We start from the raw sequence: 26,910 nt of genomic DNA, 5'->3' as shown, positions 1-26,910 counted from the left end.
CCCATTCTTTGATTTAGTTACCACCCATCTCAGAAACACAGTTTAACATAAATTACTAATTATAATATATATATTAATAAGGCAAAGTCTGATTTTTATAGCTTTCAATATTTTTTTGTTTACAGAGACATACATTAAAAAGTCAGGCTTTCTTGACACACTGTCACATTGTCTCTCTCTCTGACACAATTTGTCATTAAATATCCCTAATATTCTACATCCTTTATAGTCTATAGAAAAACAATGTTTTTTAATTATCAAATGGCACATGTTGTTTTTAGTATAGGCAAGTCGTGTCTATTTAATTTTCAGTTTGAATGTTCTTTCACAGTGTTTCAATTAGGGAACTATTTAATAGATTCCATGCCATAGTTAGAAAGCCAATTAAACTATAATAGTTATGAACAGATTGCTTTGCATGGGTCATTATTGTACATTCTTGGGTGTATTATCTAAGTAAATAAAAATTATATTTATTTTTAAAAAAAACTAAGCTTAAACATTTTTGCCAGCAGATGGCAGTAAAACAAGATCAAAAATAAGTTCTATATTTCTTGTTTATCATGTATATTTTTATTTATTGTTATAAAGAAACAAAATGAGAAATAAGAACTTATTAGGTTACATGATTAGAAATCATAACAACTTTCCACAAAGTGTACTGTAAGAGTAGCTTGTGCATTACCTCATTTAATACAGTAACTTGATTTATATGTTCACCAAGTGATTTACAACTTTCATTGTACAATTAGGCAAGATTCAAAGCGCATTAAAATCGAAAGATATAAACTGTTATAAATCTCAAGTTACTTAAGATTAAAAACATACTTTCCTATTACATTCTAGAGAGAAAGAAAGAATAAGCATCTTATATTCGTGTGGCGATTCTAAGATACAAATTGATTCCATTTTGTGAAATCAGTCTCGAACCTGGAATCAGTGATCTCTGATCACTGGTTTCACCTCTGTAGGAAAATTAACTTTTATTCTTTGATCATTTCTTTCATGTATAGTGAACTCTAATTTTTCTAAAATTTATTATTTATATAAAATAAATTTCCCTGCCTGTTTGAATAAATCAATTAGTTAATATCTCTTTTTTAATCAGTCTTGAGGTGTCACCTTTATTTCACGTGAACACTTAAGTACAGTTATATTTATTTCTTTTTTTAACCATTTCTAAAGCAAAATATTCCTAACACCTTTTCACATAACACTCTCATCACTGTTCACACTGTGTTATGAATAAAACACACAACAGTACATGGAAAAATATATTAAGTATTTCTTAAAAAACCAGATGACCTTCACAATGTAACTCAACTCCCATAATATAACACTCATTTGACTACACCAACATTCCAAGTTTTCCCCTGAAAACAAAAAGTGCACCTTTTCAAATCACCAAGGTTATAAGGTTTTATCATTTAGTGGTTATGAGGTCAGTTGCATCAGTCAACCACATATATATAAAAAGTTGAAACATTTTTATGTAGCGTGCCATCTTCAAATTTAACATTCTAAACATTTTCATTTAAAGTTCAACAGTTTACTTTTTATATTATGTAAATATCTTGAAGAAATATAACATGATTAATTTCATATTAAACTTTTAAAAAGAAAATACACTACACATTTTCAGTTCTTGACTAAACAATCACCAATATATAACCAAAATAAAACTAAATATTAAACTTCTTAAAAGTTAAACCTAACCCTGCAGTTCTTTATCTTTTCTTTGAAGTAATTCTTCTCTCTCTTCAAGTGTCTGTTGGTGTTTACTATCTACTTTGGCATGCAAGCTACTAAGTTCAAGTGTTCTTGCCTGTAACTGGTCCATAAGGGCTTGCAATGACCTACAAAGAGTATTTTGTCAACACATTCATTACACCACAATATAGTGACAACCAGTATGTAGGTCAGTTTTTTTAGTACTGGTTAAAGATTATTTTTGTATTTACTGTGCAAACTGTATAACTTCTTTTGTATAGATAACTGTTCTAACTGTATGAACACTACTTCTACATAATTACTGAATTGTTTTCTTATTTACAAATACTTTACTTCAACTGCTAGTTTTTACAACACACTTATCTCTTGTTTACAAATACTGTTAGTTTTTGCAACACACTTATTTCATGTTTACAAATGCTGTTAGTTTTTGCAACACACTCATTTCATGTTTACAAATGCTGTTAATTTTTACAACACACTCATTTCATGTTTACAAATATTTAGTTTTTACAACACACTTATTTCATGTTTACAAATACTGTTAGTTTTTACAACACACTTATTTCATGTTTACAAATACTGTTAGTTTTTACAACACACTTATTTCATGTTTACAAATACTGTTAGTTTTTTACAACACACTTATTTCATGTTTACAAATATTTAGTTTTTACAACACACTTATTTCATGTTTACAAATACTGTTAGTTTTTTACAACACACTTATTTCATGTTTACAAATACTGTTAGTTTTTTACAACACACTTATTTCATGTTTACAAATACTGTTAGTTTTTGCAACACACTTATTTCATGTTTACAAATACTGTTAATTTTTACAACACACTTATTTCATGTTTACAAATATTTAGTTTTTACAACACACTTATTTCATGTTTAGGAGCCTGGCATGGCCTAGCGCGTTAAGGCGTGCGCTTCGTAATCTGAGGGTCGCGGGTTCGCACCAGTCGGCGTAATCATGCTCGCCCTCCCAGGCGTGGGGGCGTTATAATGTTATGGTCAATCCCACTATTCGTTGGTAAAAAAGTAGCCCAAGAGTTGGCAGTGGGTGGTGATGACTAGCTGCCTTCCCTCTAGTCTTACACTGCTAAATTAGGGACGGCTAGCACAGATAGCCCTCGAGTAGCTTTGTGCGAAATTCCAAACAAACAAGCAAGCAAATTTCATGTTTACAAATACTGTTAGTTTTTTACAACACACTTATTTCATGTTTACAAATACTGTTAGTTTTTACAACACATTTATTTCATATTTACAAGTACTGTTAGTTTTTACAACAGTTATTTCTTGTTTACAAATACTTCACCTTAATTGTTATTTTCCACAACACACTTATTTCTTGTTTGCAAATACTGTTAGTTTTTATAACAGTTATTTCTTGTTTACAAATACTTTACCTCAACTGTTAGTTTTTACAACACACTTATTTCTTGTTCATAAGCCCTTTAGCTGTTAGTTTTTACAACACTTATTTCTTGTTCATTAGCCCTTTAGCTGTTACTTTTTTCAACACATTTGTTTATGTAAAGTTGTCTACATTATTCTACATAAAATAATCTCACAAGTTTCTGGAGAGGTGACAAAATTATTTCAAGTTTTGTAAACATAAAGAATGCCTCTTTAAAACAATCCTACCAGTAGTATTACACACCTGTTACACTTCTGGGTGCAAGGATCCTACAAGCAGTATTACATACCTGTTACAGTCCTGGGTACAGGGATCCTACCAGTAGTATTAGTACCTATTCTAGTCCTGGGTACAAAGATCCTACCAGAAGTACTAAGTATCTGTTATAGTCTAGGGTACAAGGATCCTACCAGTAGTATTAGTACCTATTATAGTCCTGGGTACTTGTTATTGCTTCTATTTCTTGATTCTTTAGCCTCTGCAGGCGTGAGAGTGCTTCCTCGTGATCTTTCTTCAGTGATGCAACTGTAGAGCTAAAAGAAATAAAAGAAATATATTCCTTTTTTTTTTGTACATACTATGTGTAAAACCAGATTACTAATTTGATTGTGTTAGTTAATGAAATATAAAATCTTTCTTGATAATAATACAGATTTAGATCTAAAATATAAATTGTCATAGGGTTTTATGATAAAATACTTATACTGATTACCAGGGTCTTTAATAATAACATATAATAAACATTTTTAAATTACAAACCAAAGCATAAAACATCAGTCATAACTTTATAAAATAACAAGTTAATCTGACAATACAATGAAACTTTAATAAATACTGGTGTTTATGTTTTTTATGAACTTTTTGAAGCCTACAGATTTTTATAACTTAAAAAAATAAATTGCTTCTTAGTGTACTAACATGAAATTAAATGGATAACTGAAGTCATTAGATTTTATGAATTAGCATAAAGATATTTCAATCATTTTCAAAACCAAGAAAAGACCTACTTGTAAACAGCATGTGAAAGGTGATATTGACAATACTTGTATATTGCTTAACTGTTTTATAGGCTCGAATAGACATTATATCTCTTACAGCTACTCAGTACCTGTGAATGTTTTTCAGTCTCTCCACCTCTTCTTTTCGATCCTGTTCAAGGTTTTCTAGTTTCTGCTTCTGTGAGATAATTAACTCAGACTTCTCTCTTTCTAGTTCACTGACTGAAGTCTGTAATTCTCTAATTCTTTTTTCATAATCTTCTTTTATTCTGAAAACATTATAACAATTTCATAACTTATACAAATGTACTACAAAAAGAAGCAGAAGTTATGAAATTGTTATACTTCTTTTTGTAGTACATTTGTATAGCAATTTCATAACTTCTACTACTTTTTGTACTACATATTTATAACATTTTAACAACTTCTACTATTTTTGTACTACATTTTTTATAACATTTTAACAACTTCTACTACTTTTTGTACTACATTTCTATAACATTTTAACAACTTCTACTACTTTTTGTACTACATATTTATAACATTTTAACAACTTCTACTATTTTTGTACTACATTTTTATAACATTTTAACAACTTCTACTACTTTTTGTACTACATTTCTATAACATTTTAACAACTTCTACTATTTTTGTACTGCATTTTTATAACATTTTAACAACTTCTACTACTTTTTGTACTACATTTTTATAACATTTAACAACTTCTACTACATTTGTACTAAATTTCTATAACATTTTAACAACTTCTACTACTTTTTGTACTAAATTTCTATAACATTTTAACAACTTCTACTACTTTTTATTATGCATTTGTATCTCTACTAATTTTGATCATAATGAACGAAAGATGTAATTTTACTAACTGTAATCACTTCCTAACAAAACTACTGATAACATATGTGTGGTATGTACTAAAAAGATTAATAACTTATCATTCCAAGTGTTTAATGTTTGACAATGGTTAAAAACTATACATAGTTGAAGATTTAACAATAGTAATAAACTCTAAAGACAATAATAACTATTCATTGAAACTGTATAATGTTTAACAATGGTAATAATTCTATCTGTTTAACATTGGTAACAACTAAATATGATTATTATTTCATCTGTTTAAATATGATAATAATTAAAAATGATCATAACTATTAGTTTAACATTTTAACAATGGTAATAACAAAAGATGAAGATAACTATTATTTTAACTGTTCAACAATGGTAATAACTAAAGAGGATGATAACTATTTCAACTGTTTAACAATGGTAATAACTAAAGGTAACTGTTTAACAATAGTAATAACTAAAGATGACTGTTTAACAATAGTAATTGCTAAAGATAACTGTTTAACAATAGTAATTGCTAAAGATAACTGTTTAACAATAGTAATAACTAAAGATGATGATAATAATTCATTATAAATGAAGTTGAATCAAATGAAACAACCATGAATTCTTAAAGCTATGATGAAATAAGTGATATATTTTACACACCTTGTTTCTTTCTGCTGATAAATTTCTTCTGTACTCTTCTGCTGGTTTCTGAAATAGTGAACTCTACTTAGATATAGAACTAACTATAGGTTATATTTCAATATTGTGTTTTGTATCACTAAACCACTTTCAGAAAACTTGTTGTGGAAAAAAATCAATGTTAGTATCCATTACTATGCCCTCACAATAACGGGGGGAGGGGGCATTAGCCAAAATAGCAGTCCAAATTAGCCACAATCATTCTTACAATTATAAGAAAATAAATGTATAACCAAATTACTTTTCTACTGCAGGAAGGCACCTTGTACAGGTATACCACTGATCCAATAATTATGGAATAAAGGGTAGAAACAAAAACTTTATTGGTCTAAAGCTTGCAATGTTCTTAAGAGCAACGATATCTCCTGGTAGCCATTAAATATAGCAACACTTGATGACGAGAAACTTGCTTGAAATAAAAGTGTATCTCAGAACAGCTGGTATGGGTATTAACACTTTTGTATCTCAGAACAGCTGGTATGGGTATTAACACTTTTGTATCTCAGAACAGCTGGTATGGGTATTAACACTTTTGTATCTCAGAACAGCTGGTATGGGTATTAACACTTTGGGTATTAACACTTTTGTATCTCAGAACAGCTGGTATGGGTATTAACACTTTTGTATCTCAGAACAGCTGGTATGGGTATTAACACTTTTGTATCGCAGAATGACTGGTATGGGTATTAACACTTTTCCTAATAAAGCAGAGAATGTTTCTCCCTTCCTAGAACATCTTCAGGTTAACTTTGTTAACATGGTAACATCGTGTGTGTAGCATACACGCCTAAATCTGTTTATAGGTGCATAATATACACATACCTAAATACGGTAACATGTATGTATAGCAAATACACCTAAATCTGTTAATAGGTGAATAATATATACATACCTAAATATGGTAACATCATATATGTATAGCATACACACTTAAATCTGTTCACAGGTGGATAATATACACATGCTTATATTTGTTCACTGGTAAATAACATATACATATCTAGATATGGTAACATCATGTATGTATAGCACATGCACCTAAATCTGTTCATAGGGAGTAAATATGAAATTATTAATCAATCACCAACAAAGTTAAATGTCAATTTGCTCTTGGAATAATTTTGATTTTTACTAACAAATTCCTGCAGGAAACTGGCAAACTACGAGCTTTTATGGCCATGCAATTCTGCACAATCAATTCATAGGACAACAGAATAACATTAATGGTAACCTGACAACACTGTACACATGTAACTACAGTTGGTTCAAGTGGAGAATTACTTCACACAGATGTGCATTAAGAATGCTCAGACTTTTCACCACAGAATTATGAAAAGTTTGATTCATGACAACACACACGACAAATTATAACCTTTTCAAAATGCCTCTTCATTCAGATAAATTACTAAAACTTATTGTAAGTAAACATACTGATAAAAAGTTTGAAGGTGGTTAATTTCTTCTTGATATCTGGTTCTCATGGCTTCCATACTTTGTAGTAGTTGATCTCTTTCTAAATGTAGACTTTTTTGCTGCAAAAAATGTTTTAAATATACAGTTGTGTATCAAATATCTATTGTTAAAATGTTTTCATAGCAACTTTTGCTTTCTCCTTATTTTCAAATTACAATTTAATGTAATAATGTAAACCTTAATTTATAGATAAAATTATATCACTTTTACACTATCTTTTAATCTAATGAGAAGAGATATGGGATTTATGTATGTAATCCTTTGACAGAGAGTGTCAGTTGTTCATCCTTCTAACATTCCAATCAACTGACTGTGACTAAATTACAGTATCAACTCCAACTATAAATAATAAATGCAGCTACATAATTTTCTTTATCCTGAAGATATATTTGAACCAATTTCAAACACTCCAGTTATATCATGTGTTACAAAACTGACTTTTATACCTTTTGACTGCTCAAGTTTTTAAAATATGAAAGAAACTATCAAAAGCCTTTAAAAGAGTATAATTGTCCAGAAACAATAAAAGTCAATAACAATAATAATACAGACCTATGACATTTTTTACATATTCTACATTTATTTATATACACTGAATCTGAAAATGATATCCATTTTTCTCCATCATGTACAGATTTTTCACAAATCATTTATACTTTTACATAAATGAATCATTTTCAATAAAATCAGATCACGTTTTGTTATGTTTAAAATGCTAGCCACTGGTTATAACTTTCTTTAAACTAATCATGATATAGGTCTTGTCAATTGTTTTAATACCCATAAGAAATAAGTAGCCAGTATAAAATGGTTAACACACTGCATGATGTATCATTTCTGGATACTATTTGTTTGTGCGTGCACTCTGATCTAAATTTTTTTATTTACAATATTATTCATTTGTTGCCATGGCAACAAGAGGTTGTGTAAGTGACCCAAACATGGTCTGTTATACTTGAGGTCAATTTTGCTGTTAAGAAATAATGGCAAAAAATATGAGATAATTCATCAAAAAAACTTGTACATATTTTGAAAAAAAAACTTGAGAACGAAGACAAATCAAGTCTGCACCATTTGTGTCGAAGAGTTGAGACATTGAACTAGAAGTATGGAAAATGTTTTGCTGTCTTGTAATTCCAGTGGTCTGACATGGGCCTAGAAACCACAGAGATGACCGATATTTTCACTCATGTAATGTGCAAGGCTACAACACTCAAACTAAAAAGTAAATTTCTTATTCAAGCCTTCAGTCTGTTGTAAGGCCTGTTGCTCATGGACCTGGTGTACCTGTAGCTACTTCACCAGTCTCTTGATACAGTTTCATTACTGGATAAAGATACACTAGAGCCAACCTGATACAAGGTAACAAACACTGAATGTGAAAGTTTGGTTGACCCAAACAAAGTCCTATTATCTCCACTTCACATAAAACTGGGCTTGATGAAGTGGTTCCTAAAGGCCTTATACAAAGACAGCAACTGTTTCAAGTATCTATGTTGGAAATTACCAGTTCTTTCAGAAGTGAAACTTAAAGAAGGGATTTTTGTTGGGCCTCAGATAAGAAAATTGAACTTTAGGTGAACAGTTCAAAATGACAATGAGGAAAGTTGAAAAACAAGCATGGATTGAACTGCCTGTAATGGTGTTATTGACAAATGTTCAGAATACAAGGACTCAAATTATAAGAATATTGACAATAACATGCTCAATAAATTGAAAGACTTGGGTTGTAATATGAGTTTGAAAGTTCATTTCTTACACTCACAATATTCCCTGAAAATCATGGAACCATCAGTAAAGAGGAAAGGAAAGTTTTCATCAAGACATCAGTGAGAGGAGGTATCAGGGAAGAATCTGGTTTGTTTTGAATTTTGCACAAAGCTACTCGAGCACTAGCCATCCCTAATTTAGCAGTGTAAGACTAGAGGAAAGGCAGCTAGTCATCACCACCCACTGCCAACTGTTGGGCTACTCTTATCAACAAATAGTGGGATTGACCGTTACATTATAATGCCACCCCGGCTGAAAGGATGAACGTTTGGTGCGACGAGGATTCAAACCCGCAACCCTTAGATTATGAACCAAGTGCCTTAACCAGCTAGTCATGCTGGGCCATCAGGGAAGAAGGAACATCAGCATGATGGCTGGTTGCTGCTGGTCATGAAAACAAAATGCTCCAGACACAATATGTAAAAGGAACACCACAACACTGTTTTGAGACTAAGACAGATTTCACACAAAAAAAATACCATAATAAATAATGATCTATATTCATTTCACATCAGAGTTCTTCCAGTTTGCACTTTTATTTACAAACATAATAATAAAAAATGTTTATTGTTTTAAAGAAAATAATTTGATCTAAGTTTGTTTTTCTTCCCAATTTGTAAAAAATTCTTATATCATAGAACAAAATAAATATTTTCAAAATCTGTTTAGCTGAATTATGGAAGATCTGTTATTAAAACAGAAATAACTTTTATAAAGTTTAAATTCACAAGTCTATGTTATCAGACAAAATTATAAACACCTAACAATCTTCTAGGTTTAGGTTTAATGATGCTTCAAGAATATGAAATGTTTCACAAATCATGCTTTAGGTTTTGTACAATTTTTAAATTTATTTAAACTTCAAGGTGTCTGGAGTTTTTGTTTTCTACACACTAGCTTGTAAGAGAGTATTAGTATTATTATTAGAACACAGAAATGTTACATTACTTGTCAGATTAGCTGGATGATACACAATATAAACAGAAACATGTGACAGTAGTTTGAAAATCTTTTTATTTACTAAACTTAGCTTTAGAGACCAGATATATATACATATATCACTTCATATCTGATGCCTGATACCCACACCATACATTATAATACACAAAGTATATATCACTTCATACCTATAGCTTCATATCTACCATACATTATAATACACAAAGTATATATCATTTCATATCTATAGCTTGATATCCACCATACATTATAATATACAAATACAACTTACCAAACCTTCAAGTTCAATATGGTTAGCTTGTACTATTGGATTAGGAGTGGTATTCATCACAATGGGTGTAGAAATAACTCCTGCATGGTAAGTAGACACAAAAGGTGAGACACCAACTGCTACATCTTCTTTTTTATGGTCTGAAATTTCCTGATTTAAAGATTTTTCCACTCCACGATTTGCTGGAGACAACTCAACACTGGCCTGTGATTTACTTGGCGTGGCAGTTTTTGGGACCAGTTTCGGAGAGACAGGACTTTTATTTGCTTCAAACTTTTTCTTTAGAAGTAACCAATCATCACTTTCACCATTTTCTGTTTGATTTTTGTCTATTCCAGATGATTCGTCTTGCTTAATACCTCCAAGATTTTTATTGGTTGGTTCTCCCTGGAAAAAACGTGGCTTTTCAATCAAGTCCACTGGATCATTTTTCTGAACAAATGATGTTTTTTCAGTTTTTGAAACTATGAAGTTACCCTGACTGTTGATTTCCCCATCAAAACCTAACAAATCAGGTTGTGGTGTCTGGGATTGTTGACGGTCTCGCCGTCTTCCAGAACCACCCAATGACCCAGACACCATATTTTCCCTTTCGTTGCTAAACCCACCTAACCAGTCAAATCCACTACCCCTCCTTTTATCACTGACCAGCTTATCACTTGCACTCCTGTTCTCAGACATTGGTGTAACACTTTTGCTTTCCCCCATGGTTTCATTAGCTCCTGTTAGCTTATGTGAAGATGAGGTTACATTGGACTTGTATTCACTATCTGATCCACTTAACCAGTCCAGTTCACCTCTTCTTCCAACAGAAGCCTTATTACTCATAGTTTCCTTCTCAAAGGTCGGCACCGAATCTCTTGATCTAGCACGTTCCAGGGTTGGCTTGTATCCAATGTCACTATCAGACCCCTCCAGCCAGTCAAGTCCACTGCTTCTATTCCTACCAGCACCTAAATCACCTTTATGCCTTCCCTGATCAGATGGGAGCAAAGGATCTTGTTTCCTTCTGATGGATCGCCTTTGTTTAGGTGAAAGTAGGTCAGCTTCAGGTTTATCTTCTGAATCTAGTCCCAACTCTTCAGAAAACCTGTAAAATAATACAATTTACAGTTACAGATCTAACATAACATAACATAAATGTGACAACATAAATCTGACATAACACAGATCTAACATAACATAAATGTGACAACATAAATCTGACATAACACAGATCTAACATAACATAAATGTAATAGAACATACATCTAATATAACATCGATCTTACATAACAACTATTAATTGTTCCGAAATCTAAAAAATCTTTCAAATAAGCAAGGAATATTTCTTTCTTACTTTAGTAGAAGTGAGCCATACTCTGATTTCAACTGCTACCAATCAAACCTTACACATCAGTAGAGCTAAGCTATCAACTCAATCAATAATAGTTGATTACCAGTGAGCATCAGATAATGTCATAATCAACTAGTATCCTCTTCAAAACAAGAAATGCAAAAGGGATATTTTTGTTATTTTAAAGAGAAATATATGTAATAATGTTATAAGCTCAGAGTATGTGATGATACAGGTGTTAAGGCATTGATTGTCAGACCAAAATAACAATAAAGTTGTGCACTTTGAAAACGGAGGAAAACATCAGATTTTTCGCCAAAATGCATGCGTGTTCAATAAATTTGTTTGAGAGATCTGCATGTTCTGCAAGTGCAACATGTGCAAAATCCCAATAAAAGTGACAGGTTCTCGGTTTCCATAGCTCAGTGTTAAGCCATCGACACGCAATACAGTTACGCCAAGACTGACTGAAGTACAACGCAACAACGCCATTGGTCACTTGGAAGCAGGCGAATCTTGATCAGATGTTGCCAGAGTGGTGAATGTCCATCCAAGCACCATCACAAGGCTATGGAATCGTCACCAACAACATGGATCAACTCGTGACCATCCACGATCTGGCAGACCTCGTGTGACCACGCCTGCACAAGATTGCAACATCCGGTTACGTCACCTTCAGGATAGGACCACCACTGCGACGTCTACTGCCTCAACCAGAGCTGCATAGGATTTCCAATCAGACCATATGCAACCGTCGACGAGATTCTTAGGCCCCATGTGCAACTCATCATGGTGAACGTCAACAACGTTTTTCAACATGACAACGCCTGTCCTCACACAGCCCGACTCACCACTGTCTTCTTGAGACACCACAAAATCAACGTTCTTCCCTGGCCCTCCAGATCACCACATTTAAACCACATCGAACATCTTTGGGACGAGTTGGACCTACGTCTGCGACGGCGACAACCTCTACCTCAGCTTTGCAGGCTGAGTGGACAGCAATTCCACAGGATGTGATTCGTCATCTCATCACTTCCATGGGCAGGAAATGCCAAGCAGTTATTGATGCTCACGGGGAATACTCGTTATTGGCGTTGAGTGACGTTAAACTTCATCTAGTGAGCGTGGACTTCACCTTTGCAAACTTTGGATGTTCAGCAGTGAATGTGCAAAGTTTCACACATCATACAGAACTACCCGGAATAAACTTGTTAACAATTTGTCTCATATTTTGCCTTGTGCGTTTCTTTTTTTTGAAGAGTATATATCTGATTAGGATTGTTTTTCATTATTCTAATTATCTAATTGAAATACAAATGTTGTTAAATGCAAAGGTACATAATGTCTGATTTTTTACCATTATAATTGTTTTCTTTTTAACTCCACTTGTGAAAATAATAATCAATTATCTGAATGTAATCAATCAGCAAATTTTATTAATTACTTAGTTCTATACATTACTTACATCAGTTTTTATTCCTCTTTCCAAAGAACTTGATAAAAATGTCTTGAATTGGTCAATTTATTGCATTCAAATTTTGATAAATATAACTGAGCCACAATGGACCACAAACTATATTCTTATGTAACAGAATTCTTGACATCTCTATTCTTATATAAATATAATGTCATTATTGTGAATATTTAAGTATATTATATTTAGTAAAATATTCTATGTCATTATTTAAACTGAAGTATATTCATTTCAATTGATCAAGAATTTTAAAAACATATTTTAACCAATTTATCCAACAGACAACCCAAGCCTTGCTTTCTTAACTTTATTGAATTTTTCAACTAAACAAACAATCCATTTCAGATGAACCTTCTAACCTGACCAATCTCCTTAGTCCTGATCCAGACTGCTGTTCAGAGGCAGAAGATGGGTTGTAACCACCAAAATGGAATTCATTATTCTCTAGAACACAATGTAAAACTTACACTGCTGTTTTCTGAATTCTACATCATATAACCAGTAATCCTGCTAGAAAAGTTACGTGAATATAAAGAGCTGTTACCCAAGTTAACTTGACCAGACATCTTTTGTAATTATTCACATTTTAAACATAAATACATATTATTCGATAGATCACAGTTAACATAAAGGCTCAACATCTCTACATGGATCATGTGGTAACTAGCAAAAGTAGAAAATTACAAACATCAATTTAATAAGTGACTGTAACAATCACAGTAAAATAGGGACTTATTAACTACAAACAGCAGTAGTTTACCAGTCTATGAGATGAAAACTTTAGAAGGGGTGGACAAAAAAGGTAGGCCATTTTAAAAATGTTAATTTGTTTTATTTTTTATTTCATAATGGCAAAATATGTAAAATTATTTGCTTTTAGAATGCACTTAACAAGATCTGTTCCAGTATGAACTTAAATCTTAGTTTTAACAGTAGTTTTCATAAGTACCTGAACATTTCATTATTTTAGTTACATGTTATCATACAAAGTGTTGTGTACCTGCTGTAGCCTCTTATATCATCTTATTACAATTAGCCTACAAAATGGACAAACACGTTTCTCTGCAATAATTGAATGCAAATATGAAACTCAAAATAACATAAACCAGTTTCACAAGTTAATATTTAGTCGGTATTCTCTTGGACTTCAGTACTGCTTTACATTGACAAGGCATGCTTCCAGTAACTTTGTACAGATGTTCCTGAGTGATTGATTACCATCCTTCTTTGAGTACTTCAAAAAGTTCATCTGTGTTTGGCTTGTGATCTTTCGTTACTCAGTTTAACTTATCCATGATAACGAGAAAACCCACTTCGCTCCTCTACATAGTTTTCTCTACTCATATCAGTCGTTTTTACATATATATTTTTCATTTTTCAGTTCAACTCAGCACATAAATTTTCAATCAGATTGATATCAGGTGATTTATCTGGCCATTCCATAACATACATTGTTTTATTTCCAAGATATCTTTTAACTGCTCCACAACTGTAGAGAAACTTTATCATTTTGTAAGTTAATTGTAATAAAAAGATCTAAGAAACTACAGCAGCTAAATATACTGCCTTACAACAATACTTCCAGATATAAGCATCTTAACATCAACTACATTTACTGCTTAACAACAGTACTTCCTGTTACAAGCATCTTCACACCAGCCAAATTAAATGCCATACAACAATACTTCCTGTTACAAGCATCTTCACACCAGCTAAATATACAACAATACTTCCTGTTATAAGCATCTTCACACCAGCTAAATATACTGCTCTACAATATACTTCCTGTTGCCTTAACACCAGCTAAATATACTTCTTTACAACAATACTTCCTGTTATAAGCATCTTCACACCAGCTAAATATACTGCTTTACAACAATACTTCCTGTTATAAGCATCTTCACACCAGCTAAATATACTGCTTTACAACAATACTTCCTGTTATAAGCATCTTCACACCAGCTTAATATACTGCCATACAACAATACTTCCTTTTATAAGCATCTTCACACCAGCCAAATTAACTGCCATACAACAATACTTCCTGTTACAAGCATCTTAACACCAGCTAAATATACTGATTTACAACATTACTTTCTGTCATAAGCATCTTCACACCAGCTAAATATACTGCTTTACAACAATACATCCTGTTATAAGCATCTTCACACCAGCTTAATATACTGCTTTACAACATTACTTTCTGTCATAAGCATCTTCACACCAGCTAAATATAGTGCTTTACAACAATACTTCCTGTTTACAAGTATCTTAACACCAGCTAAATATACTGCATTACAACAACACTTCCTGTTATAAGCATCTTCACACCAGCTTAATATACTGTCATACAACAATACTTCCTGTTATAAGCATCTTGAAACCAATTAAATATACTGCTTTACAACAGTACTTTCTGTTTACAAGTATCTTAACACCAGCTAGATATACTGCTTTACCAGAATACTTCCTGTTATAAACATCTTCCTACCAACTAAATACACTGTCTTACCGTAATACTTTGCTTCCAATTGAATTCATCTTTATACAGCTAAGAATTATTACTAAAAAAATACAACCACATTTTTATTGGATAATTAACTTATTTTCAAATGAATTTGGAGATAAAGCTTAGCTTGTTTGATAATCACCTTCTGATTTATTAGTTTTGTATTTGTCATCTAAAACAAATTCCTTCATCCTACTTTTTTCTTTTCTTTCTGTTTCTTTCCCAAGTAGGTCATCCAGAAATGATCTGTTTTTTGGTTTGTCTGCTTTCTGTTTGCCAGTTTCTTCACTTAGGCCCATTCCTCCTAATATATCAAGGTCATCAGCTTCAAAGCCAATGTTATTCTTTGGCTGCTTCCTCACTCCTCTTCTGCCAGATTGTTGTGGAAGTGAATTATTTTTTTTAGGTTGAGACTCCTCAATCTTTTCTTCTTTCTTAGGTAGTGATATAGAAGCCTCATGACTTAAACCCTTCTCTGAAAAGAAACTTTCTTCAGATTTGACTCAAAAATCTAAATCATAAAAATAAAAAGATGTGATCAATTTTAAAATCTAATAAAAACAAAAACTTTTATTAATCCTTATCAAATGAAAAAACATCCTATAATGTACATCTGACCTCAGGGTCTTCCAGTTAACAATAAAATAACCAAACAATTTAAACTTATGAGCTGAACTCTTAGACATCTAAGATGTAAAGACAAATATGCTGATTGAGGAACAGTAATTATTTGTAGGTAAATGTGTGTCACCTTTTCATTGGGCTGGATTCTTTCCAGTAGGTGTCTGTCACTTGGAGGTAATCAATTTTTAACAATAACCAAATAGCACACAATTCAATTGTTTTAAAATAATATATTTAAAACAAATCAAACATGTATAAAATCTTTGTTACACTATTAGTTACTATAGTTGCATCCATAACTATAAATAATTGTCAAAGTCCACACAGATAGGTTCAGTTACTTCAGAACACTCTTTGACAAGACTAATTGTTCTCTATCTGTTATTATAATACAGTCTGTAAAATATATTTTAAGAATTGCTCATTACAGTTAATTCACATGTAATCTTTTACTTTCACTAACTTTCATGATGATGAGAGATCCACTTGAAGTAAAACTCTATCTCAAATAGCTCCTAAGATACAACAAACTACAAAACCTAACACTGTTGCATAACATATATTCCCAGTATCAATGAAAAACAACCAATATTTGTAAAAAACTTGTACCAAAATACAACATTCCAGCAAACAACCATTTTATTCAAAAACCAGGTACAAAACTAAAGTCCATATTATGTAAAAACTACACTGACAAACATAACACCAACATAATTTATAAAATACAATGCAACAACTGCCATGACTTCTTTATTGGAGAAACAAGTAGAAAAATGGAAACTAGATTCAAAGAACAACACAAAAAAGACCCATTCACACATTTTTGAACACTGCAAATCCAATAAATACAACCATAGAAAACATTCACATACTAAGGGAAATAAACATAAAGAAATGCAAAATCAAAGAAGCCCTACTTATATAACAACTAAAGCCAAAATTAAACCAATATAAAGGAAAACCTTTATATCTATACTAATTAATAACCTAACATCAACTGCAAAGCCTCTTACAATCCTGTACCAGTTTATACTCTCATCCTCGAGACGTGCCCAGCAACGGTCAGTTGTAAACTCTCTTTGTTAACCTGAAGATGACCAAGGTTGAAACATTGTTTTCTACCTTATTTTAATAAAAGTTTTAATATCCATACCAGCTATCCTTAAATATATTTTCAGTAACTTTAACTTCCTCTTTGTATCTCCATATAATTATAATACATAACAGAAAAATCCAGAGATATCTATTCTTCTAGAAATGACATTACATGTAATGAGATAACTTTTGAAGCTTCAAGTAAGAGGACATCAACAATATTACAAAAGCCTAATATGACAATTAAATCACACACACAATGTACAACTTGTACAGAGTTAAATAATGAACTTATCATAACTACCACTTTTACAGTGATTAATTTAACACTTGTATAAAAACTAAATAACCATTGAATATTAAATCACTAAATAAATGAGATAATAACTCTTAAATTGATAATCTTGTATAACCCACAACATGCAACCTTAATGGAAAGACATGTACACATGGTAATGCGAAAAGAAACTAAACTATCAGTGTAGAGAGTAGAAAGTGATAACTTAGGAAACTTAGTATCGACTACAGAAGTAACAGAATACTATCTAAGTGTTCATAATCCTACATCCTCAAGGGCAGATGAAAAATACACCAAGACACTGTGGATAACATAAATGATTTTATAACAACTTTAATTATTATAATGAAAAATATGTTCTTTTATGGAAAGGTACACAAGTTATAATACTTGTAATCTTAAACACTAAACACAGTCACTATTGGAAATAACTTATAGAACAAACTTAACAGAATCACTAAAGTACTTGTAATATTAAACACTAAACACTGTTATCACCACTGCGTAATGTGGGTAAAATACATATTTAACACAATAAACAAAGTACTTATCATTGCTGTGTAATGGGTGTAAAATACATATTTAACACAACAAAGTAATTATCACCAGTGTGTAATGGGTGTAAAATACATATTTAACACAACAAAGTAGTTATCACCAATGTGTAATGGGTGTAAAACATATTTAACACAACAAAGTAGTTATCAGCAGTGTGTAATGGGCATAAAATACAAATTTAAAACAACAAAGATAGTTATCAACAGTGTGTAATGGGTGTAAAATACAAATTTAAAACAACAAAGATAGTTATCAACACTGTGTAATGGGTGTAAAATACATATTTAACACAACAAAGATAGTTATCAACACTGTGTAATGGGTGTAAAATACATATTTAACACAACAAAGATAGTTATCACCATTGTGTAATGGGTGTAAAACACATATTTAACATAAACCCTTCTTCTGGTTGTCTCCTTCAAGATCCATATCTTTTGTTTTTAATGAAGTTTTTCGTTTACTGGAAGATGCCTCCTGTGGAATATCTTCATCATCAGACAACAACCCAGCCAGAGGATCATCATCATCAAAACCTGTTTGAAGAAGTTTTACTTCTACAAGTAAGTCATTGTAAAATGAATAGATAACAATACAATAGAGTTTACTGAACCAAAAAAATGTCTTGTTAGCTCACTGCTGGTGCAAAAAATGTCTTGTTAGCTCACTGCTGGTGCAAACTTTAAAATGTAAAATTTATTTCATTATCATTTGTCGGCACTTTTGGATAGGCCTTGTAGAACCTGAAGGTTAGCCAGAAGGAATGGCATTATGTGTTATGGTCACTATCACTTTGTGCAGTTTCTAATGATATATGTTAGATTCATAAAACCAATCACTGTGCTATCATTTTGGCAGTCAATGCATATCAAAGGAGAACATAAAAATAAACACAAATATAAACAAGAGTGTTTTACACCTTTCTTTATGTGAAAGATGTATGAACTAGTCCATCAAAAAAAACAATCTTTTTAATTTGTTTAAATTCTGTTAAGTATTAAAATGTCTAAAGAGTAGTTTTCAAGGAGTAAAGAACAAAAAGATTACATCCCTTAAAAATCTGTAAGACTCTTTTCAAAACAATTTTGTTATTTCAAATGCTATAAGATACATCTACTAGTTTTCAACTTGAACTTATCATTGACTTTGAACTCACAAACCAGTAAGGGTTTAAGTTTAAAATAATATTCACTAATATTTGTAAAACACACTTTCTCACCAATAGATGTCCTCCTTGGAGTTTGTTTTTTCTCTGCCCTACTAGGGTTTACCTTTAGTCCATCAGCTTTCGGAGTTTTTAAGCTGCTTCCAAATAAGTTGTCATCCAAATCATCCAAACCCTGAAACAAGAAATAAACATCTGAATATAATTCTCTTAATGTCAAAATCCTGAACTTAAAAGCTGAAACTTTTGAAACAATATACTCATTTACTAATAAGTATTAAACAAAGCAAAAAAACACACTAAAAAATAGCTTGTAGATAATTAAATAATTTTATGTACTAATCTAATTAGGAGTATACAATGTCATAAAATAAACATTTAATGGTTAGAATGTATTGATTAGATAAAATTTTACTCCCCAAAGTTAAAACCTGCAGTAACCAGTCTTTATTTTGGCAGCTGCAAAAATTAAAAATTCTTATAATTAACTTAAGTCTCCAAAATGCACACATCTTGGTGAAGACTATTACCTCAAAGTCATTTTACTCTACCTTTGTTTAATGAGAACTGAATTATAATCTGGAGTTAACTATAAACATTTACTTAATAACCTGTTTCTAACTCAGAAGATGAACTAATTACCGCTAGTGATCTGGTAATTTCGTCAGGATCGGGGTCAGAAAAATCAGATGATACTTCTTCATCGGCCATGGAAACAAGTGTCTCGTCTGAACAATAACACAAAATAAAAATATCATCACTGAAACTACAGTAGTTAATATTTTAAATCTTTTTATGATGAAGGCAATAAGTTCCAAGAAATAAGTTGAATATTATACATACTGTTCAAGTATTCCACGTCAATTAGCAATAATAATTTATACTAGACTTAAAAAAAACATATGGAGCTATCCAAGCCTTTTGCATACTTCATTAGCATGAGCATCCCAAAAGAAGAGGGCAAGAGAGGGAACAACTGCCCCAGGAAAATGAGAAACATAATTCTTTATTCATTCAGCATATGAATATGAAGTCTTTATTCAATTCACAATTTCACTCTACTCACCCTGCCCATCCTCAAAAACTTTGACCCTCCTTAGAAACATTTCTGCAGACATCAATAAAGGGTGGGGGGCTTCTGTGTTGTATGAAGCCCTGGAGTACGAATGCCTATGCTCATCGTATGTATTGATTTCTGTCTGTCTCTTGAAAAACATCTCAAGAAATTAAAATATTTTATATGACAGTCTTTGAATTTCATGCAAAGCTAAACAAGGGCTATCTGTGCTAACTGTCCCTAATTTAACAGAGTAAGACTAGAGGAAGGCAGCTAGTCATCACCACCCACCACCAACTCTTGGGCAACTCTTCTACCAACGAATAATGGGATTGACTATCACATTATAATGCCCCCACGGCTAAAAGGGCTAGCATGTTTGGTGTGACGGGTATATGAACCCACAACCCTCAAATTACAAGTTGAACACCTTAACCACCTGGTCATGACGGGCCCGAGCCCATACAACACTGCAATGCAAGAAATATTAAATCAACTTTCTATTACTTCTATACTATAATCAAAAGTCTGTAATCAAAATGAATGTTTCTGATTAACTGATTTAATATTTATGTATTTTGTGTATTTGTAAAAGTTACTTTTTTACTTATTTTTTCAACAAACAGAAACAAATATATAGTAGTCTTTAAATTATATGAAATAAATGAAAAATAAAACATTTTATAATTTACAAGATTTAAATCTTTGAGCAGTCTAAATGTAACAAATTATGTTAGTACATACATTTAAGGGTGTACAAGTAGAGAAATTTGAATAAACATTACTCAACTATATGAAAAATCATATAAAAAGTAATAGTCTCATTAATAACACCACTGAAGTATTATTATAAACTGATACTGAATTAAAAGTTAAAAATTACTTTATTGTACAAGTAATAAGTACCACTATGCTCAACCTTTTCTGTAAATGGAGAACTTCAATTAGGAAAAAGTAATAATTAATGATGCTGTTATTTGTCATTAGTCAAATTTCTTCTACCTTTAAAATCAGGAATGCACTTTTATTTCCAAGACTTCAAATTGCACTTCCATTCTCAAGTTCCAGGTGATTAATTCTATAATCCAAAATCAATCACCTTAAATATTTTGTCCATCAAGTTTACCACAACTTAATGAACAAGTAAATCTATACAAGTTACAGTACCATAAAACTGATTAGTCTTTTCTTTTTTCTTATACACCTTTTATTGTCCTGTGAATCAATATCAAAGCTTCATTTAATAATAATCATGTCTAAAGCCTCCAAATGATCAAAAGCTGTGATCAATGAATTCATCACATCTACATAAGTTCAACTATAATTAGATTTTGACCAATGAATCCATTTTATAAAAATGAGTGGTGTTTAATTACATTATCAAATGATACAAGTCAAGAGGTATAGAAGTGAAAGTACAAGCAGAAACAATTGCATACAAATGTCTCACTATTAGGTTTTCTTTTCAGTAGCATACATAACTTTAGTGATTTCTACCACAGAAAACAATTAATATTTTATAGTTAAATTCAAAAGGTGTTCAGTTATGAAGTAGACCTAACCAGTTGAATATGTTTTCTTTATAAAGTGTTATATATAAAAATAAATCCACCAGTTAAATTGGTTGAAACTTGATCCCAATGCTTAACAATTCTTAGTTATTACAGTAACTTTTAAAAAAAGTATATGTTAATGGTTCAACAAACAAAATTTAAATTTTTTTAATGTTTCTTTGTTCACAGAATGATCACTGAAATGGCTCAATAAATCCTATATATTTCAATATTTAAAATAACCAGAATATAGTAGCAGTATTTCTAACAATAATATAACATCTTTACAAACAAGAAATGAATATTCCATTATACAGTCAATATTCTCAGTCATATTGTTACACTTACATCTCTGCAAAGTAAATTCCACTATTTAGTTGATGAGTGAACAAAATTAATGGATAATGACAAAACTTATTTTGTAACTAGAGCTTTAAGAACATCATATTTTGTAACTATAGTTACATTTAAAATTATCTTGATGTTATATGATCTCTGTTAGTGATAACTAGAGGGGATTGGTGGTTCATACCTTCAAAATTAAATAATTAACTGTCCACAACATGATGAATGAAAAGAAGAAACGTTCCTAGCACTGAGATTACGAACATTAAGTACACGTGTAAAATGTTTGCTAATTATAGCTAAAATATGTACGTATTAAAACTAAGAAATAATATTTCCAATATGTTTTAACTTGTAGTAGCAATGCCACTCTTCTGCTGCAATGAAAATGTTATTTAGGTCTGATAAATTGTGCAAAGATTTCGACAAATAAAATATTAAAAGTATTACTTGTACTATAACTATTTTATTTACAAACAATGTAGTTCAGAGCTACGCTGTTAGTTTATAACTTTAAGTTTAACAGTTTAATGTTTGAGTTTAGTTTAAGTTATACTAATTTATACTGCTATAGTATACTTTTAGTTATTACAAATGATTGTTACTCTTTGAATAAAAGTTAATGTTTTTAACCTTGACATTCATACGTTAACCCAAATTTATCAAATTGCTAAATATCAAGGCACATAAAATAATTATTATTACTTTACATATACTATAGATTTTCCATAAAAACACAATTCTGATCGATCCATCTTTCCCTTCTCGTTGCGATAACCGATTTTAATTCCCCACCACTTTCACCTACAAAACGCCACCTGTAACGTTTTAACGATAATAACCAGAATGCATATTGATTTTTTAAAATTGAAAATTGTGTGAAACTGTTGGTAACTTCAATTTTAAACCTCTTTAATTCCGCAATAAGAAAGATATATTTCCCTAATTTCTAAACAACATTACTGAGGTAGTGTTATCAACTTTAACATTCAAAAAATTAAAGGTACACCAACCTTATTATTGATAATATATGGAATACCCTTTGCTTTTTTTTTTTTTTTGACAATAATATGCTTCAGTAACTTTTTTTTTTTCAGAACTAAAAATTTAACTTATCCCATGAAAAAGTTGGGATCCAAACTACACCGTAATAAAAACAACAATGACAACTGATTACCAAAAAAGAACCTAAATATATGATTAGTGAAAAAATAATAATTATGTGAAGAGTAATAAATAACTAAAGCGTGTTTTTCATGTGATTTTATTTTTTATAGATTTAATAATGTATTATACAAAGTAATGTCCTGTATTTAACTGATTAAATACAAAATTATTTTTTCTTCTTTTTATATTTACCAAATTGTGATGATGATATATTTATACGAGGACTGTTCAAAAAATACGCGAACTGACGTCATAAAACAAAATGTACTTTATTTAGAAGTTACAGGTCTGGAACCCCTTCAAAGTACTCTCCTCCCCAACGCACACACTTATCCCAACGGTGTTTCCACTTGTTGAAACAGTCCTGGTACGCTTCATTTGTAATGTCCTCCAGCTCCTTCGTCGCATTTGCCTTAATCTCGGGAATCGTCTCAAATCTTCTTCCTTTCAAGGGTCTTTTGAGTTTGGGGAACAAGAAAAAATCGCAAGGAGCAAGGTCAGGTGAGTAGGGGGAGTGGGGAAGAACAGTGATTGAGTGTTTGGCCAAAAACGCACGAGTTCTGAGGCACAAATTTCGCAACAACGTGGTGCATCTTCAATTTTTCGGTCAAAATCTCGAAACAAGATCCAACTGATATCCCACAGTCTTCAGCAAGCTCCCTGACAGTCAGACGTCGATTTGCCCGCACCAGGGTATTGATTTTGTCGACGTGTGAGTCGTCAGTTGACGTGGAAGGACGTCCAGGACGCTCATCATCTTCAATGGACTGTCGACCATCCTTAAAACGTTCATGCCACTTGAAACATGCCATCCGCTTCATAACAACATCACCATAAGCCGTGTTAAGCATAGCAAAAGTTTCAGTTGCAGATTTTCCAAGTTTAACACAAAATTTCACAGCAAGTCGTTGCTCCTTCAGGTCATTCATTCTGAAATCCGCCAAACGAAAAAATCGCACTTCACTTAAAACCGCGTAGCTAATACACAAATAAAGATATCTGCAATCGGGAAATGGCGTCGTAATCAGCTGATCTGTGCGAACCTAGCGACACAGATCAGGATTACCCTGGAACTAACTGGAGCCGCGCAATTCAAACAGTCCGCGTATTTTTTGAACAGACCTCGTATATATACATTTACTCCCTCTATATAACTATGACAAGTATCTCTCAACATAAGTACTGTACGTATCTTTCAATGAACGATCTAGTCGTTATAATTCGCATATTTCTTATCACTATATTAAACCCTTGAATTATAGAGAGCGCTAAAGTATTTGAGATACCTTATCCTGTGTATTTCCATAACTTTAATAATCCAGTTCCGTCTTTCTTGCGTAATCTGTTTGTGTTATTCAAACAACTGAGACATAATATAAGGACTTAATTATTTGGGTTAATATTTCCTCAAAATAAAAGTAGTTGTGTGAGTATTTCTTACTCAGAACATCGTTCTTGCCTTTTCCGTAGTTACTGAATACAAATGCGTAAAACAAACAATGACAAAATTTAAAAAAGCGCTCTCTACAGAACGCTGATAATTTCGAATAATTTTAAGTTGTCAACTTATGTTCACAAAATAAGTTATATAAGACATTTGACAAATTTCAATTATTAGTTTACAAATATTCCAGAATTTAGTCAGGCATGAAAATGGGAAAGAAGAAACAAAATATAGATTTTTAATTAGTTGAGCAGAATACTTGCAATATGTTTGTTTGCTTGTTCTTTGTGGTTAAGCATAAAGCTTCACAATGGACCATTATTGTTCTGCTTACCATAAATATCGAAAATCAGTTTTTAGCATTATAATTCCGCATACTGAAGGGCATCTGTAATATATGTATTGAGAACCAGAAGATTTCATACTCCTTCTGATCAAGAGGCCTAGTGCAATGTTTCTTCTTCTAGGTTTTCAACTTTCTATAATATTTTCTTTGTCGAATTGTAAGTGTATGTAAAACCAAAAACGAGGGAACAAACACATAGATTTAAACAATATATGCCGCTTACTTATATTTATCGGGCGTGTAATAACATAAAGGCCTTATTTCTCGTAATTATCTACTGCATAACGACATTTGTAGGCTTATCCAAAAGATAATCATTCCCACTCGATATTTATGTTAAGTTAATCATCGTTTTTCTAAATAAGCACCATAATATACTGATTTAATTAGCAAAATATCTGGTATCTAAGTCAAGAGAGTTACGTTTGAAAAACATTTCATGTCAAAGTACCCCTCACCCCACCCGACGTCGATGTCTAAGTAGAAAGTCTTACCATTTATAATGCTATAATTTGGATTTTAATAATCGTGATGAGAAGTGTACAGATAGCACCTTGTGTAACTTTGTGCTTAACAACAAGCAAGCAAACAAACAAAAATGAAAATAATGAAAGACACATTACAATATTCAATGTCGGAAAGAATCAACACTGGTTTATTGTACATTCCGAGTTTCAAACTATACAATTTGTACTTTAATTTACATATCAGTGTGGTTTGAAGTGATTTTTCAATAACTTCGATATTTCACATAAACGAGTTGTTACAATGCAAATACATTAAAAGTTAATTATAAAAACAACAACCTAAAGTTTCTGCACAAAAGCATGGTTTAATTATTGGTGCACATCCTCACATTGCTATATTAATATGTACACTAAATTCATCCAGCTTAACAGTTACGAGTTGCTCTCTAGCATATTTTAACTAAAGAGAAAACTAAGATATCTTACCAGTTCCAAATATAGCTGGAGAACTAAATAGACCAAGGACTTATAAAGTTGAAATATCCATTTCATAAACAAATTTATTGACTTCAGATTTTGTTTCATGCGCCGTATTTCTGTAACATCCCCCTAAGAACTTTGATGAATCTTTGTACAAAGTTACACAATAGTTTATTTGGGTTCTTCCCACCGTGGATGTCGAAACAAATTTTTAGCGTTATTAATCCATGAAGACGGCTCTTTCCATCGTTGCTTCTTTTAGGCTAATTTTTGCTGTTTGTTATTTTCCTATGTATTCACAAATTAGAATTACAAAGATTTAAAAATATGTATACGTTATTAGATTAATAAAATACAGAACACATTTTCTTTGATAAATTTTAATTTTTGTTGATGTTTCAATTCCTTTTATTCCTGTTCTTTGTTATTAAGCATAAAGCAACAAAAAATACTATCTGTGCGCTGCTCACCACAGGTAACGAAACCCTGTTTATTAAACATATAATGCTAGTTTTATTCTCTTTTTCTTTTTGAGTGTCCAACAATATTTATGAAACTACACAATGAAGCCTGTTATGCGAGCTCGTCACTGGCAAAGTAAAAAAACGTAGTTACAATTGCACTGTACAAAAAAAATGTATTTCTCTCAGACAAACCTGATAAAAACATTTCAGTTTATCAAGATTTCTTTCCTAAGCCATGTTTAGAGTATCTGGCTTTACTGCTTTAATGGCTTATTTTGTTCTTCTTTCTATATTGTAGGCCCGGCATGGCCAGGTGACTTAAGACGTTCGACTCCTAAT

The 26,910-nt window shown here is 31.5% G+C and overlaps 1 protein-coding gene across 4 annotated transcripts in view; it reads right to left on the bottom strand.

The window, feature by feature from the left end:
* The window catches only part of LOC143255114 (uncharacterized), a 45,715-nt gene extending 22,687 nt beyond the window's left edge, over positions 1 to 23,028 (bottom strand). For 2 of the 4 annotated variants that reach the window (XM_076510280.1, XM_076510284.1), the window contains exons 1-13: positions 22,909 to 23,028; positions 21,308 to 21,383; positions 19,891 to 19,976; positions 19,303 to 19,423; positions 18,485 to 18,619; positions 15,651 to 15,983; positions 13,359 to 13,443; positions 10,187 to 11,276; positions 7,144 to 7,244; positions 5,674 to 5,721; positions 4,272 to 4,430; positions 3,589 to 3,696; positions 1,717 to 1,856 (exon numbers count right to left, since the gene is read on the bottom strand). In XM_076510280.1, coding sequence (XP_076366395.1) covers positions 1,717 to 1,856; positions 3,589 to 3,696; positions 4,272 to 4,430; positions 5,674 to 5,721; positions 7,144 to 7,244; positions 10,187 to 11,276; positions 13,359 to 13,443; positions 15,651 to 15,983; positions 18,485 to 18,619; positions 19,303 to 19,423; positions 19,891 to 19,959 — 2,389 coding nt within the window. In that variant the 5' untranslated portion in view covers positions 19,960 to 19,976; positions 21,308 to 21,383; positions 22,909 to 23,028. The other 2 variants (XM_076510281.1, XM_076510283.1) reach the window with 2 other exon arrangements.
* Between the last annotated feature and the right edge of the window lie 3,882 nt (positions 23,029 to 26,910).

Source organism: Tachypleus tridentatus, chromosome 7 (assembly GCF_004210375.1).
Source record: "Tachypleus tridentatus isolate NWPU-2018 chromosome 7, ASM421037v1, whole genome shotgun sequence".
Lineage (NCBI taxonomy): Eukaryota > Metazoa > Arthropoda > Merostomata > Xiphosura > Limulidae > Tachypleus > Tachypleus tridentatus.
Note: the sequence above shows the minus strand (reverse complement) of the source record. Positions and strands in the feature narration are given on the sequence as shown.